The 16,189-nt window shown below is 37.0% G+C and overlaps 2 protein-coding genes across 3 annotated transcripts; one reads left to right on the forward strand and one right to left on the reverse strand.

Annotated features, from left to right (window-relative positions):
- The first annotated feature begins 1,504 nt into the window (after nt 1-1,504).
- mcm3l (MCM3 minichromosome maintenance deficient 3 (S. cerevisiae), like) lies at nt 1,505-8,822 on the forward strand. Its single transcript, XM_039693388.2, has 17 exons — nt 1,505-1,688; nt 1,766-1,878; nt 2,016-2,224; nt 2,639-2,769; nt 3,109-3,347; nt 3,428-3,536; nt 3,706-3,859; nt 5,021-5,152; nt 5,398-5,606; nt 5,694-5,868; nt 6,372-6,498; nt 6,594-6,744; nt 6,861-7,001; nt 7,080-7,171; nt 7,245-7,345; nt 8,087-8,150; nt 8,514-8,822. Exons 1-17 carry the CDS (start codon nt 1,617-1,619, stop codon nt 8,710-8,712), a joined length of 2,418 nt encoding a protein of 805 aa, XP_039549322.2. The 5' UTR covers nt 1,505-1,616; the 3' UTR covers nt 8,713-8,822.
- Nucleotides 8,823-8,925: 103 nt separating this feature from the next.
- Nucleotides 8,926-16,017, reverse strand: mep1ba (meprin A subunit beta a). 2 transcript variants are annotated; one of them, XM_039693389.2, is made up of 14 exons: nt 15,913-16,017; nt 15,663-15,681; nt 15,520-15,579; nt 15,392-15,435; nt 13,649-13,727; nt 13,393-13,510; nt 12,667-12,845; nt 12,309-12,527; nt 12,028-12,180; nt 11,134-11,349; nt 10,207-10,674; nt 9,439-9,624; nt 9,131-9,349; nt 8,926-9,032 (listed from the first exon to the last, which is right to left on the reverse strand). In XM_039693389.2, the coding sequence occupies exons 1-14, from the start codon at nt 15,967-15,969 to the stop codon at nt 8,986-8,988; spliced, it is 2,064 nt and encodes a 687-aa protein (XP_039549323.2). In that variant the 5' UTR covers nt 15,970-16,017; the 3' UTR covers nt 8,926-8,985. The 2 variants fall into 2 exon arrangements, with proteins under 2 accessions (XP_039549323.2, XP_088974656.1); XM_089118530.1 differs by lacking the exon at nt 15,913-16,017 and having other exon boundaries at nt 15,663-15,738.
- Between the last annotated feature and the right edge of the window lie 172 nt (nt 16,018-16,189).

Consider the following 16,189-nt stretch of genomic DNA (forward strand, 5'->3'; position numbering starts at 1 on the left):
CAGGTCCATCCTGGGAATGTGCCAACCTGTGACCCCACCTCGCCAGACTATTTTCATTTTGTGAATTTTCTGAAATTTTCTTAAAGGATGGACCAGCTGCGTCTTCATCCATAACATAACATCTTCATAACATGTTTCAAAACTCCATGTAGTACGTTTTTGTACATAAATGTATAAGCACCGTGGTAGTAGCAATGCAATATTTAGAAAATGAACTCTTGATACTCAAGTACTTTTAAAAACATACTTCAGCACTTTTACTTAAGTAGACATCTGACTGTTGTACTTTTACTTGTACTTAAGTAAAATTTAGCAAGGGGTATCTTTACTTTTACTCAAGTAATAAAGCTGTGTACTCTGTCTGCCTCTGTCTAGTCAGTGTGCGTGGCTACGTCATAAATCTTTTCATGCCTGGAGTCACGTCACGAAAATACTATTTAAACTTAATTCTGGAAAAACACTTTGTTTTGCACATCTTTACATTAACTGGCTTTTTATTAATGTAAAACAGTGAATAACAAGCATCTCTGGTCTCAGTGACTTACATTATTGACAATTTAATGTTAAGTGATTCATTTACAGCAAAACAAAAGATAACATCTATAATTGCATATCCAAAAACATACTTTTTTGCCTTACATTTCATAACAAACTCAGTACAGACTTGTTTTCCGCCAGTTTATTTTGATTAATTTAAATGTGTGCAAAGGATTGTGGGGGATTTAAGGCCACGAAGGATACATCCGATGCATCCTTCAAAACAGGCCGAAAGAAGGACGCGAAACGAAAGCTGCCTTCCAAGGATCCTTCAAATTGAGATGGCCTTCAGCGACGTTTGATGACGTGGCAGCCGAGATATGTTTGAGAAACACCCAGTCTACTCTTTTATGAGGACTGAATTCAGTCACATACTGTTTTTACTATGTAGTAGGGAAGATGCAGCCATAAACACCACTTGAAATGGGTTGTTGTCTAGGCCCTAAGGCATCTTCCTTCTGGAATGTTGTAATAAAATAACATTAGGTCATTTATATGCACATATGCAACTATGTGTCAGTGTCAACTGTAAATATCCAGCAATGCGAAAAAAAAAAAAAAAACTCAATGAAAGTTTTCGTCAGATTACACAATGTCTCAGATGTGTGTTCACTGGATAGGCTTTGTCGAATACAGTATAAAAGAATAAATTAATTATGTGGGGGTTGTTACAAAAAGACTGTGTGTGACTTGGCATTTCACAAGGACCACATTCATCTGCTGTGCCATTGTTTTGGTTCAAGCAAGCAGTGCACTTTAAAGAGATGAATGGCTTACATTTACTGTGCAGTGTCCAGTGACTTGGTTCTTTAAAAGAAGACACTGTTGTCAAATTCATCTTTATATTCAACAGATAGTTGGAAGCAGCTCTCTGCAGTTGTGTAATTGATAATCAGAGGCTCTGAATTGGTTAATGCACCTAATTAACATAATTGATTGGCAGGCCTGTGGTTCCACCTGGTTTCCAAGACAAGACATTTGATTGTGTTTTATGTTTGTGTGTTTGGCTTTTCATGTTGATTTCTAAATTGTAGTTTTTTTTTTTTTGAAATGTACATGCTGACACGGGTGTTGTAGAAATGGATTCTGGGCTTGAGGACCTAGAGCTGAGAGAGTCACAGAGGGAGTATCTGGACTTTTTGGATGATGATGTGAAGTATTTTATTCCGTGTCTTTTTTTTTTTACCTTTTGATTTGTGCAAACACTAACTAATTTTGTCATTTACAGCAAGACCAGGGTATTTATAATGAGAAGGTCAGGAGTATGGTGTCTGAGGGCCGGTGTCGCCTTATTGTTAACATTAATGACCTGCGACGGAAAAGTGAAAAAAGAGCTAAAGCGTGAGAATTATTTAAAAAATTTATAAAACATATGTTTTCATTTTATTCACAATATTCTCATATCGTGAAGTACTTTGACCATGATCTGATCCCTGAATCTTCTGACACTGATCTGATTAATTGTCTCTTCTCAATAGATTACTGAAGAATGCTTTTTCTGAGCTGGTGGCGTTCCAGAAAGCCCTAAATGACCTTGTGGGTTCAATAGATGCCACTTATGCGAAGCAGTTCGAAGAGTTCCACGTTGGATTTGAGGGCAGCTTTGGGAACAAACATGTGTCTCCGCGTACTCTAAGTGCACGCTTTCTGGGAAATCTGGTGTGTGTGGAAGGAATTGTGACCAAGAGTGAGGATTCACTTCATTTTACAAATTATAATCTTTTCAAATAGTTAAATACAATTTTGTTCCGCATTTCAGACTCTTGATTATTCGATTGACATGTTTAGGTTAGAGCTATGGATTTACACTTAGTATAGATCTATGTAATGTGGATGTTTATACATTATTTTAAGTTGAGCACAAGGGCTCGATTTCAGAGACATGGTTAAGATTAAACCAGGATTAGGCCTTAGTTAAATTAGGACATTTAAGTGGCTGCCTTAGGAAAAAAAACATTACTGTGCATCTTGTGACATGTTGCATTGACATATTTTGATGCTTTCAGTTAAAACCGCTCACATGCATTTTAGACTGGGACTATAGCTTAAGCCTTGCTTTTTTAGTTGTCTTTTCTAATTTGTATTTTCATGTTATCTGTAGGTTCCTTGGTCAGGCCCAAGATTATGCGTAGTGTCCACTATTGTCCAGCCACCAAGAAAACCCTGGAACGAAAATACACCGATCTTACCTCATTGGATGCTTTTCCTTCCAGTGCCATCTATCCAACCAAAGTAAGTTATATTTGTATGGTTTATGTATTACTTATAAACTATTTGATTCAGTTTAATATGTTCTGTTGGTTGTATTTTATCCCAGCTTTTATGTAGTGTTAAATAACTGAAACAGGAAGTGCTTCTGGACCAGTTTTGTTTACATCTTGCAAAATGGTCCCATTAATTCGAATAAATATAGAAAGTCATCTTTAGTTGCTCCTGTAACCCATTCTTATCATTGAAACATGGATGTTTATATAGGAGCAAGTTGACCAAATCACAGTAAATGATCATGCCAGGATAACCACTGATTTAGTATTATGATGACAAGAATCAAAATAAATCTTGCATTTGTAGGATGAAGAAAACAATCCACTGGAGACGGAGTTTGGGCTTTGCTGCTATAAGGACCACCAGACGTTGACCATTCAGGAGATGCCTGAGAAAGCCCCTGCAGGACAGCTGCCACGATCTGTCGACATCATCGCCAATGATGACCTGGTTGACCTGGTGAAACCAGGTGACCGCGTGCAGATTGTAGGGGTCTACCGTTGCTTGCCTGCGAAACAGGGTGGCTTCACCAATGGGACTTTCAGGTGTGTATATATATATATTTATGAACTTATGATCGGGTTGGAAGGTCATGTCCTCAGATGAACCTCTTGATTCTTTGCAGAACAATCATGTTGGCTAACAATGTGAAGCTTATGAGTAAAGAGATTGTGCCGACGTTCTCTGCAGATGATCTTGCCAAGATCAAGAAGTTTTGCAAAGCTCATTCTAAAGTAAGGGAGACACATGTGGGTTTTATTCTAAACTTGGCTGCAATTCTCATGTTAGACCGTAGAGTATTAATGGTGTCTAAAAAGTATTTGGCTTGCGGTGTTTTTGAGAAATGCTGCCCTGATCCGTTTCATCTTCGCTGTACAAGGTAAGATTATTGTCATGTTTCAGGATGTCTTTGAGAAACTGAGTCATTCTTTGGCTCCCAGTATCCATGGCCATGAGTACATAAAGAAAGCTATTCTGTGTCTGCTGTTGGGAGGCAATGAGACCAACCTGGAGAATGGGACACGCATCAGAGGAGACATCAATATCCTGCTCATAGGTTTGTGATGTTTATGATTATGGTTTTGTGAAAATGTATAACAGAAAAAAAAATCGAGTCGACATACCTTTGCTCCAATAATATTTTATTACCAGATTCTCGCAAAGGTGACGTGATGAAGAGCCTGTTTGTCAGAGTCTGTTAATAAAGGCCATTTTTTTTTGGAGCTGAGGTGTGCTATTAATCTTTTTTTTGTTTTAAGTAATTTTTGGCTGAGCACACACTTTGAGCAATCTGCAAGTGATGTGTTTTTTTTTTGTGTGTGTTTTGTGAAAATGTATAAAATTATGTTTATCTTGTTAAAAGTCAGAAGAGCATTAAAAGTCTGGATGTTTTCAGTGTTTGTTATAATTTGAATGAGTTTCTGGTGCTGTATTGAGTGATTTAAGTCATTTAAATAATTTTTTGAATATAAAATTAAATATCTAAAATAAATGTAGTCTTTAAGATTAATCTATTTATAATGTATTCTATATATAAATGTATTTCTTTTGTGAATTTATTTGTATACATTTATTTATTTAATCTATTTATAGTTTAGTTAAATTTAACCAATTAATTTATTAAGTTTAACCTAATTTAATCCATTTATTTTATTTAAAAATTTTTTGAGGATTTTTTTTTTTACATTACAACTCTTACACATTTAATCAATCCAAGTGTTTTGTTATATACAATTTATTTGTATTTAGTTTTCTGATTAGTTTATGGAATCAATTATTAATAAATAAGAAATTTATATAAATATTACATTTGTATAAATGCATTAAACCTAGATTTAGTTTATAATAAATATTATATATTTTACATTAATACATTTAACTTAAATAACCACTGCTACACTCCTCATGCCAGAGTCAAGTATCTCTTAAACATCTTAACATGTTAAGAAACATTGTATATTAATATAAATTAAACCTTTATGTAAATAGATTAAACTTTTTTTCATTGTGAATTTTATTTGCTTCTATATATATTTTTTTCATTTATGAATTTTATTTGCTTCTATAATTTTTTTTTCATTTATGAATTTTATTTGCTTCTATATATTTTTTTTTCATTTATGATTTTTTTTTTACATTTTTTTAATCTATACATCTAAAAATTATTTTCGTAATTTCTGGCTCCGTAGTTCAGTGTTTTTCATTTGACTTTTTTCAGGTGATCCTTCAGTAGCGAAGTCTCAGTTGCTGCGCTATGTTTTGTTCACGGCACCAAGGGCGATTCCCACCACTGGACGAGGCTCATCTGGGGTGGGTCTGACAGCAGCGGTCACAACTGACCAAGAGACGGGTAACTCTTTTAACATCTGTCGACAAGAACGCATGCTTATTTTCACTCAAAAAAGCAGACATTTCTAGACAAAAGTCTAAGGCAACTCATTTCACTCAAATTCCCCTGAGTAGTCGTACATCTGCGAGTAACTTTTTCGAGATTTAATTGTCAAAATCATAAATTCAAATCTGACTACAATGGCAACTTAAAATTGGCATGGTGAAGCTAAAAACTTTAAAATGTGTTTTATTTGGCTAATGCAGGTGAGCGTCGTTTGGAGGCCGGAGCCATGGTTCTTGCTGACAGAGGTGTGGTGTGCATTGATGAATTTGATAAGATGTCGGACATGGACCGAACAGCCATCCATGAGGTGATGGAGCAGGGAAGGGTCACCATTTCCAAAGCTGGGATTCAGGCCAGGCTTAATGCTCGCTGTAGTGTGTTAGCTGCTGCTAACCCCGTGTACGGAAGGGTAAATGACTGTTGGCTTGATTGGTTAAAATATATGGGTATTTGGTTGGCTTTAGTTTCTAAGAATCCTACTGTATTCTTCACCCAGTATGACCAGTATAAAACCCCAATGGAGAACATCGGGCTCCAGGATTCCTTGCTTTCCCGATTTGATCTGCTCTTCATAGTTCTGGATCAGATGGATCCAGATAGCGATCGGGATATCTCGGAGCATGTGCTGCGGATGCATCGGTACAGAACGCCGGGAGAGCCGGAGGGAACGGGTGAGACTCACGGGCGTAGACTCGCCTGGGGGAAATGAATAGAAATGACCTTTCTTTCTAAAGAAATAAAAAATAAACATTTGGTAATGGATAAATGTCAAGAGGCACGAATTAATGTGTCGTTACTTGATTTGAAATAAACCTGTTTGATTCAGTGTTTTGGTTTTAACAAAAATGAAACTAATGCAAGCATTTCATGCATGCTAAAATAGAATAACTTTAAAACTAACTGAAATAAAAATGCACCTATAAACCTGTTTACACCACTAATGTTATCTGGCGTCAGAACACACAGACAAACGCAATGAAGACAATGAACGCATTCAGACACAACACTGCACACACATATCGTACATTTACATTACATTGTATTACGTTTATTGTAACCTGTGGACCACTTGGAACATTTCATAGACCACAGGTTGAGATCTACGCTCTTCAGTTTTCAGCTTCAGACGCTTTAGTCAGCTGTTGCCCTCATTCTGTCATGTCTACGCCAACAGCAATGCCACTGGGAAGTACAGTAGATGTATTCGCCACAGAAGACCCAAACATCACAGAAGCAGCTGAGCAGGAGCTGCAGATCTTTGAGAAAAAAGACAACGTCCTGCATGGCCACAGGAGGAAAAAGTACACATTTCTTTGTTTCCTCAGAAAGTTGTGTAACATTGTCAGTCTACCATAATCCTTTGGGTTTTGTGGTGCTCATCACATTCATTTGAAAGGGAGAAGATTGTTACCATGGAGTTCATCAGGAAGTACATCCATGTTGCTAAGCTAGTGAAGCCAGTCCTCACACAGGAGGCGTCGGATTACATAGCAGAGGAGTATTCCAGACTCCGGAGCCATGACCAAGTCAACAGTGACTCCGCCAGGGTCTGTAGAGCATCACATCATACAACAAAGTTTTGGATGCGTTTATATTACACATCATACTACTGTTACTCAGGAATTGCTTGGTTTGTATAGACCGACTGTGTCCATTCCCACAGACGATGCCTGTGACTGCTCGAGCTCTGGAGACCATGATTCGATTGTCTACAGCGCACGCCAAGGCCCGCATGAGTAAAACCATCGATCTGGGAGATGCAGAAGCTGCACTTGAACTCATGCAGTTTGCGTATTTCAAAAAGGTATTTAACTGTTCACATCTAGAACTGATAGTAGTTTGTTGTCATTTGCGTTTAATGTAATTTGGTATGATTTTGTAGATTCTGGAGAAGGATAAGAAGAGGAAGGTACCCGAGGACTCGGAGATGGACGTCTCTCAGAGCCAAGAGACCAAGAGTCAAAGGAACCTCAGGTGTGTGAATGGGAGGTTGACGTTACAGTAAATGAGTGTTTGAGTAGCAGGTGTGAGCTGACTCTGTCTACAGGAAGCGTTCTCGCATCTCTAAAGATGATGATGATGATGATGTGGAAATGACTCAAGAAGCAGAAGACTCTGACCCTTATGATTTCACCGAAGAGGAAAACAGTAGGTCAACTGATTCAGTTTGACTTTCTCAGTTAGCTTTGCTAGAAACCTATGCAGGTTCTTGTTCAATTGTTAAACTAAATGTCAAGGCTATTCAACCCAGTTTAAAAACAATTCTCTTCACTGAATTTTAACGCTGTAAAGCCTATATCATATCTGTTACGTAAAATTATAAGTCTAAGCTTTCAACATGATTGATAGTTTATGCATTTCTATAAGTAAAAGGCCCTTTTAGTATAATTCAAATAACACTCCCTTCTTGTTAGGGTCTTTTTGAGCTTCAAAACTAAACATAAAAAATAACTTATTTTGTTAGCAATGTTTTTAGATGAACATTTGCTGGACTAAAGCAACTTTGGTTTGTTTGATTATCCATACATTTTTCGTGTCATTGAATGTCATAGAATATTTATGTTTGTAGATCTCTCAAACATCATTTTATTGTTTAGTACTTCAATCATAAAATCATGTAACAAAGCATTCAGATAAACCATTATCAGGATATAGTGATAACTGAAATTTAACTAATTCAAGTAGTCGACTGTTGTTTGTGCAAGTGTAGTGTTCATAAATATCCTATTGATTTGCATTCCAGTCAATCATAAAAATTCATCTTAACCTTTTCTGACTTTCTTATGCCGGCTTTACATGGTTAATATTTTGAATATATTCAGTGGCATTATAAATTTGAAACTGGCTCAAATGTGATGATGATGATGACGATGATGTTAATGACGACAGCTCAGCCGAGTCAGAAGAGCAAGCGGAGCAGTCAGAGAAAGAAGGTTGACATCAGTCAGGACAGGTACAACTGTCTTCTTCATTTTCAGATGTCACATGCTGGCCTGTTCCAATAATGCAAAATATTTTTTCGTTCTCCCACGTTCTTCTTCCACTACTAGAATTTGCACCACATTGATACAATTTTTCCACCAGACTACACTTGTAATATCTCATTCTCTCCCTCAAATCCACTGTAGAAAACTGTCAAAATGATACAAAAGTATTGTCAGCTTGACATTGATCTCTGTCCAACAATGAAGACGTTAATGATAAATTTGAATTTGGTTGGTTCTTCTGCTTTTGCATTTTATTTGTCCGTTCAACAGACTAACTGGACATTAGATATGGAGACTGACTTTCATGTGACCGTATGCAACATTTTTAGACTGAAAATCTTCAAGGCGGCTCTACTGAAGGCCTTTAAGGTGACCCGGTCTCAGTCTGTGGCAGTGCCTGATCTCCTGACTCACATCAACAAAGACCAGGATGAGGAGTTTGACCAGAACGAGATTAACCTTCTGCTGGAGCGCATGCAGGATGACAACCAGGTCATGCTCTCAGAGAATGTGGTGTTTCTCATCTAAGGATTACCAATAGACCGCTGCAGCGTTTGCAAATTCAGAAATGTAGATAACATTGAAAATATTTATATGCCAACATTTGGTTAATGACTAATAAATTGTGTGAGCATTAATGGTTGTGCTTTTTTGATTGTGCATTTCATTTTTTTTTCTCTCCTTTTTTTATTTTAGGTTTGAGTTATATAAATGTTAAAGGCTAGTTATGACTCCATAGATCATGCTCAGTAATGAAGGGAAAATTCAGGCTTCCAGATATATCCTTCATTCATGATGTCATTAGGGCCTGCCTTGTAGTCCACTGTCCACTGTGGATACTTGGGGTGCTGGAAGAGAAAATTCAGTATAATAGAAGTTAGATGCATTTAATCTGAAGTTATCATGTGTGAAATGAGAGAACTGAATTGGGTAAATGGACACTCACAACCATCTGTCCTCTCTGGTTCAATCTCTCTTTCCATCTGTCGTCTTTTCCTTTGCACGTAGAACAGTACACTCGCAAGAAGACCAAGGCACATGACAGAACCCACAAAGATGCTTACTGCCACTGTTGTTCTAGAGCTTTCATTGGAGTCCTCAATCTGTAATCGCTGATCTCTGATTTCCGGTTTCCAAAACTGAGGCTCCAAAAGTCCAGTCACATCTATTGACGAAGTTACACATTCGGTCAACTTTGGTTATATTTCATAGGAATTTCACAGGAATGGGATAAAAAACGTACTGCTCGCGTACCCTCAAGGGAGAGGAGGAAGATGACGTCATCTCCTTTAATGAAGCTCCGACTCTTCAGTCGATCATGTGTGATGTAATTGCTGGTTCCATAACCGGGTCCCCGGTAGAATGAACTGCCGTCTGTGTCAGTGACTTGACTGCCTACTTTTCGTGGGTCATCCCAGAAATATGTCACAGTACCCATGGCTGCACAAAAGAGAGAAGATACTATTTGTAAAAAGGCTTTTCTTTTTGTTTAAGACTAAGGCTAGGTATACATTAATCCAAAATGGCATGTTTTTCCTTAATTTTGGGCATTTTTGTCTTGTGAAAACAGCTTTTTGAAAATGCTACCCTAAGTGGATGAATTTGAAAATGGACTGTGAAAATGTCTGTTTTGTCATGTGATATTGTACCCACAGTATACTCATGGTTATACCGGTGTTGTGCCTAATTCTGACCCCTGTCAAATTATTACAACCCCCACCAGTATTGTTAGGTTTAGGATTAGGAAATCAGGTAGTGACCCTATTTGGACATAAGCTGCTTCATTTTTCTACAATTTCTACTTGAGTGTGAAGGTGCGACATCCATCTTCTTTTACAGTCTGTGAGAAACTCATGGAAAATGTTTGATTTGCTAGTGTGGATGGAGAGTGTTTGGAAGTGAACATGCAGTTTACAAATTCATGAATGAATGTAGCCTAAATAATCTAGTACCAAGTATCAGTAGAAGCAAGAATGCCAAATATCTGCTGCTTTCATGCCTCCCTTACAGTTTATATCTTACAGTCAGTGGAGGTCTTGGTTGGATCAGTAGTGATCATCCTCATGTTGTTCATGCGGTGTTGGATGTCTGGATTCTGGTCCATCAGCTCCATGGATGCTTGTCGCCATGGACACGGCCATTTGAGATTGTCATCATAAGGTCCAGAGGTCAAGTGGAGATAGATTGCCATTTTATCTGGGCTACTGCTCAAGCCATTAATGTACAAACCAATCTGAAATGAGTAACCATCTGGGGTTAGGAAGCGGGGGCTGTAGGTTTTGGCACCGACCGCCGTTGTGGCAAGAAGAGTGGAAAAATCTCGAATACGCCAAGTGAACTGAGGACATTGGGTCTCTGAGAGGTTGATGTCGTCCAGAGAAAGACCACCCCTTGATGCATCTCTTCCTTTAACTCCTTCAAACACCACTCTGAATTTATCAGAGACATCTAGCGCCACATGGTATAGTTCCCAGGAGTCTTCAAGTCCACCTAAATAGCACAAGTATACATTACTCATAGCATTACAAATTATCCTTAAGGTGTGGTCACTAAATTTCACAGAAATCACTTTCAAATCAACAAGCTTTCTGTTGGACAGTGCATCGAATTCATGTAACCAACTTGGAAACGGGCAATAAATTTGTGGGGGACTTTTTAGCCCCCACACAAAACTCCCAAATTTGTGGATCGACTAGATTTCGCCGCAACAGTAAATGTCGTTAAATGCTTTCTGTTGGTCAACAGTCAAGACGTTGAATTTTCGTGACTAACTTGAACACAAGATCTGCGTGCATGGGGAACATTTTTGCTCTCATGAGAAATTCCCAATCAAGCTAGTGGAATGACAAAAATTTGTCTGCTAATTTTCGCTGAGCAACGGTACATGTGACCCCACCTTTCACAGTAAATATTTCTTGATTTTAGGATTTAAATAATTGGATTTATTACCACTGATCTTCGTAATGAGTCTCAGATCTCCTTTGGGATTTTCAGAGGTATATTCGCGCACCCAGATGTTTAGCTGGTCATCGGCGCCCCCACTGTTGTAATGATAGAACTGCAGGCATTGGGAGCGTCTTTTGGGATAAAAGAGGCGACTTTCCAGGTAAGCCTTGTCTCCAAGGATACCTGTGGCTGTGCTGAAATGAATGAAGAATCCAACCCCTGTAAAAATATACATTTTATCAGATAATAAGCTAAGCCAATCTTGTCGCTTTCTTACACCTCTTTAAACCTTATAATGGAGTTTAAAGATCAAGAAGACTAGATGAGGTCAAAGAATGAGATTTCCTTATTGTGTCGGTAAAATATGTTTATCATGAGGACCAAAGTGCCACCATAATAATATCATAAAAGAGTTTATCAATGCAGGATTGTGGACTTTGAATTATTAAACTTTTAACACAATGGTGGTATACCAGTAAACAGACAATTTATTAAACAAATGTGTTTTCCACGTGAAGGGCCTATCTTTGGTCTAAATAGGTATGATAGAAGACTATTTTTTTTCACGCATTGTTAATCAGATAGTTACAGTGACATCAGAAAAATAAAAAAATAAAAAAAATAAAAACTTGCAATAACATACTAGTTCCAACTAGATATTATGCGATTTTGGACGCAGCTACTCACAATCAATCAGAAAATATTAATAATAATAATTTGAGGTTATGTTATGGGGATTTTGGACCAATGAGAGTTCACAATGGGCGGGGCTGCACGATAGCTCTGTTAGCTCTAACTTATGGAGTTTCGTCACCAACAGTTCTGTGGTTAAAAAAAGGAAATGAAAGCAAAACATTGTCGGTTTGAATCCTGCTTTTGTGTTTAGGGTGTTCATACCTTGACATTGACCCAGAGTGGTGTAGTCCGTCACTGGACCTCCCTCTACAGTTTGTACACGAGCCCACTTGACATTTCCACCATCTCCCTGGATCATACCACATATGTTCGGTTCCTCAAAGTGGCAAGAGTCCAGAAAAGTTGAGGTTGTAGCTGGAAGAATTTTGAAAGATATTTTAGAAGATGAGTGAGAGAAGCCAAGTATTATTTATGAAATAAAAATAAAATGTATTAAACCAGTGAAGTTAAACCACAGAAAGTGACTGTAATCATAAACTTACTACAATTGTATAGCCTGTTTAGCTTGAGCAAGTCACTGTCACTGAACTCCATGCGTTGACCAATCACATCCAAGAATTCTGGTATCTTGGTAACTATGGTTGGCTCCTGGCCTTTGTTGAAGGATGTCTTACTGTAGTGCATGACCGAAGCATAATCATATGGCACACCGAGAGAGCTTGACACCGTTTCGTCATATAAATTGAAGTTGTGCTCTTTACCTGTGAGAATTAAACCAGTAAACAGTTGCATGATGTAATAATAGGTAATATAAAGTAAAGCGTTTCGCATGATAGAATGATATCACTAAAAAGAGATGTATTATTCGATGGCATTAAACCGGTTTATGAGTACAGTTACCCTCTTCAATCTGGTCCCACACTATGGTGACGTAGTCGTCTCTGTCAGTTCTGGATTGCTCGTGCCACAAACCCAACGCATGCAGAAACTCATGCTCTACCGTTCCTAAACTGTCACAGTTTGCACCAATTGACAAATCCTGTTTCCCCATCTGTCGATTGCCCACCTTCGAGTAACATCTGGAACAGAGAAAAATCCTGAATTTCACTTTGTTGCAAAAATAAACACCCCTTCGGATTGATTCAGTCAGTCCAAGGGGGAATGAAAAGGTCCCTTACTGTTGCACATGCCTAAAAAAAGTTTTTAAATGCTATTACTGCCATAAAATATTAGGCAACCCTTTATTTCGAAGGTCGACTTTAGACATTTTACTAATGGCTTTGCAACTAGGTCAACTAACTCTTGATCATTAATTTGCATGTACTACTGTAGGCCTGCATGTCAACTTCCCGTCATTAGTATTCGTAGACTGTTTCCTTAATATCTGCTAACACTTTTTGTTGCAAAGTTACTTAGTAGAATGTCTAAAGTGGACCATCAAAATAGTGTTACCAAATATAATTTAATACTTTTAATTGTTAAATTTTTATTAGGCTCCTTTATCTATTTTTTTTATGTATAAAAAGAGTGGAACTTTTCTGTTTTTGTTTTGAGATATGAGAGCACAATTACATCCATTATGTGGATAGACTTGATTATTGAGTTTAATGTTTGACGTTTCCTCACCCGCTGCCTTTAAACACAAAAATGTAGTTTGGCTCTCCACCCCAGGGTTTGAAGTCAATACATGTCTTGAGTCTGTATTGCTCAAATGCTTTCAGAATCACGCCTTTGGCATTGATCTCTGTTGAAAATGATACACAAAAGAGAGAAAGACAGTGAGCGAGACTTTTTAAAAGATTAAATTAAAGTGAGTATTTCAGATAAAGATCAAATAAATAATTCAACTGAATTGAATCAATTATTTTATAGACTGATCTACCAAGGCTGCTGTCTAGGAAGTACGGCACAGTGGTAGGCCAGCGATACTGTTCACCCAGAATAGTGTTTCTGCTTTCTCCCTGTTAAACACAAACCAAACATAAAAATAACTCTTTGAATGAACATAAAAAAATCGTGGAAAGGTTTTCCACATAATTAACTTGCTTTATTTCAGCATTATGCAATTCTGTTAGTCCAATTGAATGTACTTTCATTGAGTCAACTTAATGTACTAAGGTTGATTCAACTTATGGTTGGGCACAGCTTAATTTAATATTGCCAGTGTCTTTAAAAAGGCTCCCTGATACGTTTCAGGTATTCATAATTCATAATATTCATTCATCCACAAATACAATTAAAGTTTATTTTAATGTCACATTAATCCATTTCTAGTATAAGTATTACAATAGCACTTGTTAGCAACTTAAATTATAAGTTAATTAAATGTTACTAATAATAGCAATGTAATTGAACATTAAACACAATTACGTACTATAAAGTCTTCCCCTTTTCTCATTTTCTCAAAAACACATAAAATAACACTTCATTTAGAAATGTATTCCCTCTTAATTCAGCCAAATGCAAAGCATGCTGGGAACTAACAAGCTAAGCCCAACACAAATCTTAAATTTTCAAGTAAACTTAAATTTTACATACTGCATATTTAAGTAGATTGAACGCAATCGCATTAAGTTTGGACAAAATGTATAGATTTTTGTTGCTTAAGCTCGTTTTAATTATAAGCAATTTCGGCAAGCAGCAAATTGAGTGCATTAGCTTCATTTACACATCCATGTTATTTAATTAGCAAATTACCATTTTTATTTTATTTTACTTCAGGATAGTTTGACATCCTGAGGTTTACTCATTTTCTGAAGATTAAGCATCTCCTAAAATTATTTTATTTTGATATTTTGTCATGTTTATTGCTGTGTCCTATGTCCTAGATTTTAGTTACAAACCGCATTTGAAAACAGCTCATATAATATTTATTTAGTTTGACTTTTGTTTTTTTGTTGTTGTTTTTTTTTTTTTGGTCTGTAGCTATGTTATTGTTACAAGTGGCTCCCGTACGGCCTCACTTCTGACCACCAGAGGGAGCCATAATCCCAATATTGACTTTCTCTTTTGGGCTTCATTTCCCATAGGCCCTCATTTCTGGGACTGATTGCACTCTCACCTGCATTTCATCACACACACACACACACACACACAAACATACAATAAGTAGATCATAACCGCACACATTTTGAGAATTCAAGATTTGGGATCTTTTGTGAGCATTAGTGAGCATTCATTGTGTATTGTTAAACCCGTGTTGTTTGATTTGGACTGTTACTGTATTTGATTCTCGCCGCCTGCTTGACCCTTGCCTGCTATTTGGACTCTGCACGCGTTTGTTCCTGTCCGGACTATCTGTTTGTTAGTGTTGTTTAAGGTGTTACTGTGGACTCTTGTCATTGAGCTGCTTTTTAATAAAACTGCTGATGGATCCTCATCCAGACCCATCATGACATCAGATAAGCATCTTGAAATATTTAAAAAAAATATATATATTTTAGAAGTTTGTTCATTCTGTTTATTACACAAACTGTATTTACACGCCCTACATATGTGTTACAGACCTCATAAAAAAATAAAAAATAAAAAATAAATTGACTTTAAATGTAAAAAACAACTTGTTTCTGGTCCTATTTTGTCCTTCATGGAAAGTACCACGAGAACCTGTTTTATAAGCACTGACCTTCTCTATCAGAATGTCTCCTTCCACCAGATGAAGTCCTGCTTCTGTTGAACAACACAGCGCTTATTGCAAATGTATAATCCAAATAATGCTACAGATTTAAGATGCATATTAATGTTTCCACAAACCTTCATTTATTTCAAATATATCCTGGTCTTTTCCATTATCTACATCAATCTCTGTTTTTCCTACAAAAAAAAGAAAAGTCAAAGCCTATAAAATCCTTTAAAATCAAATGTGATTTTGAATGAATGTGATCATAATGACTCACCTGACAGTGAAGATGTTGGCTTTGAAAGAAAACATTTGAGGAAAGTGTCAAAGGTGTGCATTTACAGCAACAAATAATGACAGTGCCTTGATATTGTGAAGTAACCAATTCATCATAAAACTCGGGATCAATACATTTAAAGTAGCTGCACTAAAATAAGTTCCTTTTGTTTAACATGTATTATATGATCACAAGATTGTGGTCTTCTATGACATATCCTGACACTGAAAGTAGTGAATTCTGGACTCACCAAACCCAGGACCGTGGTACATAAGGATAGAATGAGAAATGTATGGAGAGATGCCATGAGATCGCGTTACTGTTTAAGTCTTCTCTTCAAAATATCAGTGTACATGTGCATGCACCAATTTATAGTTCTTATAGAGCTTAGTCTGTATTGATAAGAGCCTGCTGATAGGATATGATTTCACTGATGGTCACCAAGATATTACATGATAAAAGAGTTTGAGGTTTAACTGCACATCATATAAATTATGAAAACACACTTCCTGAAGTATGTGATTTAA

This window comes from Pimephales promelas, chromosome 13 (genome assembly GCF_988280905.1).
Source record: "Pimephales promelas chromosome 13, fPimPro1.hap1.1, whole genome shotgun sequence".
Classification (NCBI taxonomy): domain Eukaryota; kingdom Metazoa; phylum Chordata; class Actinopteri; order Cypriniformes; family Leuciscidae; genus Pimephales; species Pimephales promelas.

Bases quoted from the DNA above. Each gene is read 5' to 3' on its own strand.
- mcm3l (XM_039693388.2), top strand. From the start codon at position 1,617: ATGGATTCTGGGCTTGAGGACCTAGAGCTGAGAGAGTCACAGAGGGAG. The intron at 1,879-2,015 runs GTGAGAATTATT...TCTTCTCAATAG, and splicing joins AGTGAAAAAAGAGCTAAAGC to ATTACTGAAGAATGCTTTTT. The intron at 7,346-8,086 runs GTAGGTCAACTG...TAATGACGACAG, and splicing joins TTTCACCGAAGAGGAAAACA to CTCAGCCGAGTCAGAAGAGC.
- mep1ba (XM_039693389.2), bottom strand. From the start codon at position 15,969: ATGGCATCTCTCCATACATTTCTCATTCTATCCTTATGTACCACGGTC. The intron at 12,846-13,392 runs GTGAGGAAACGT...TCTCTGTTCCAG, and splicing joins TTTGTGTTTAAAGGCAGCGG to ATGTTACTCGAAGGTGGGCA. The intron at 12,181-12,308 runs GTAAGTTTATGA...AAATTCTTCCAG, and splicing joins AAACAGGCTATACAATTGTA to CTACAACCTCAACTTTTCTG.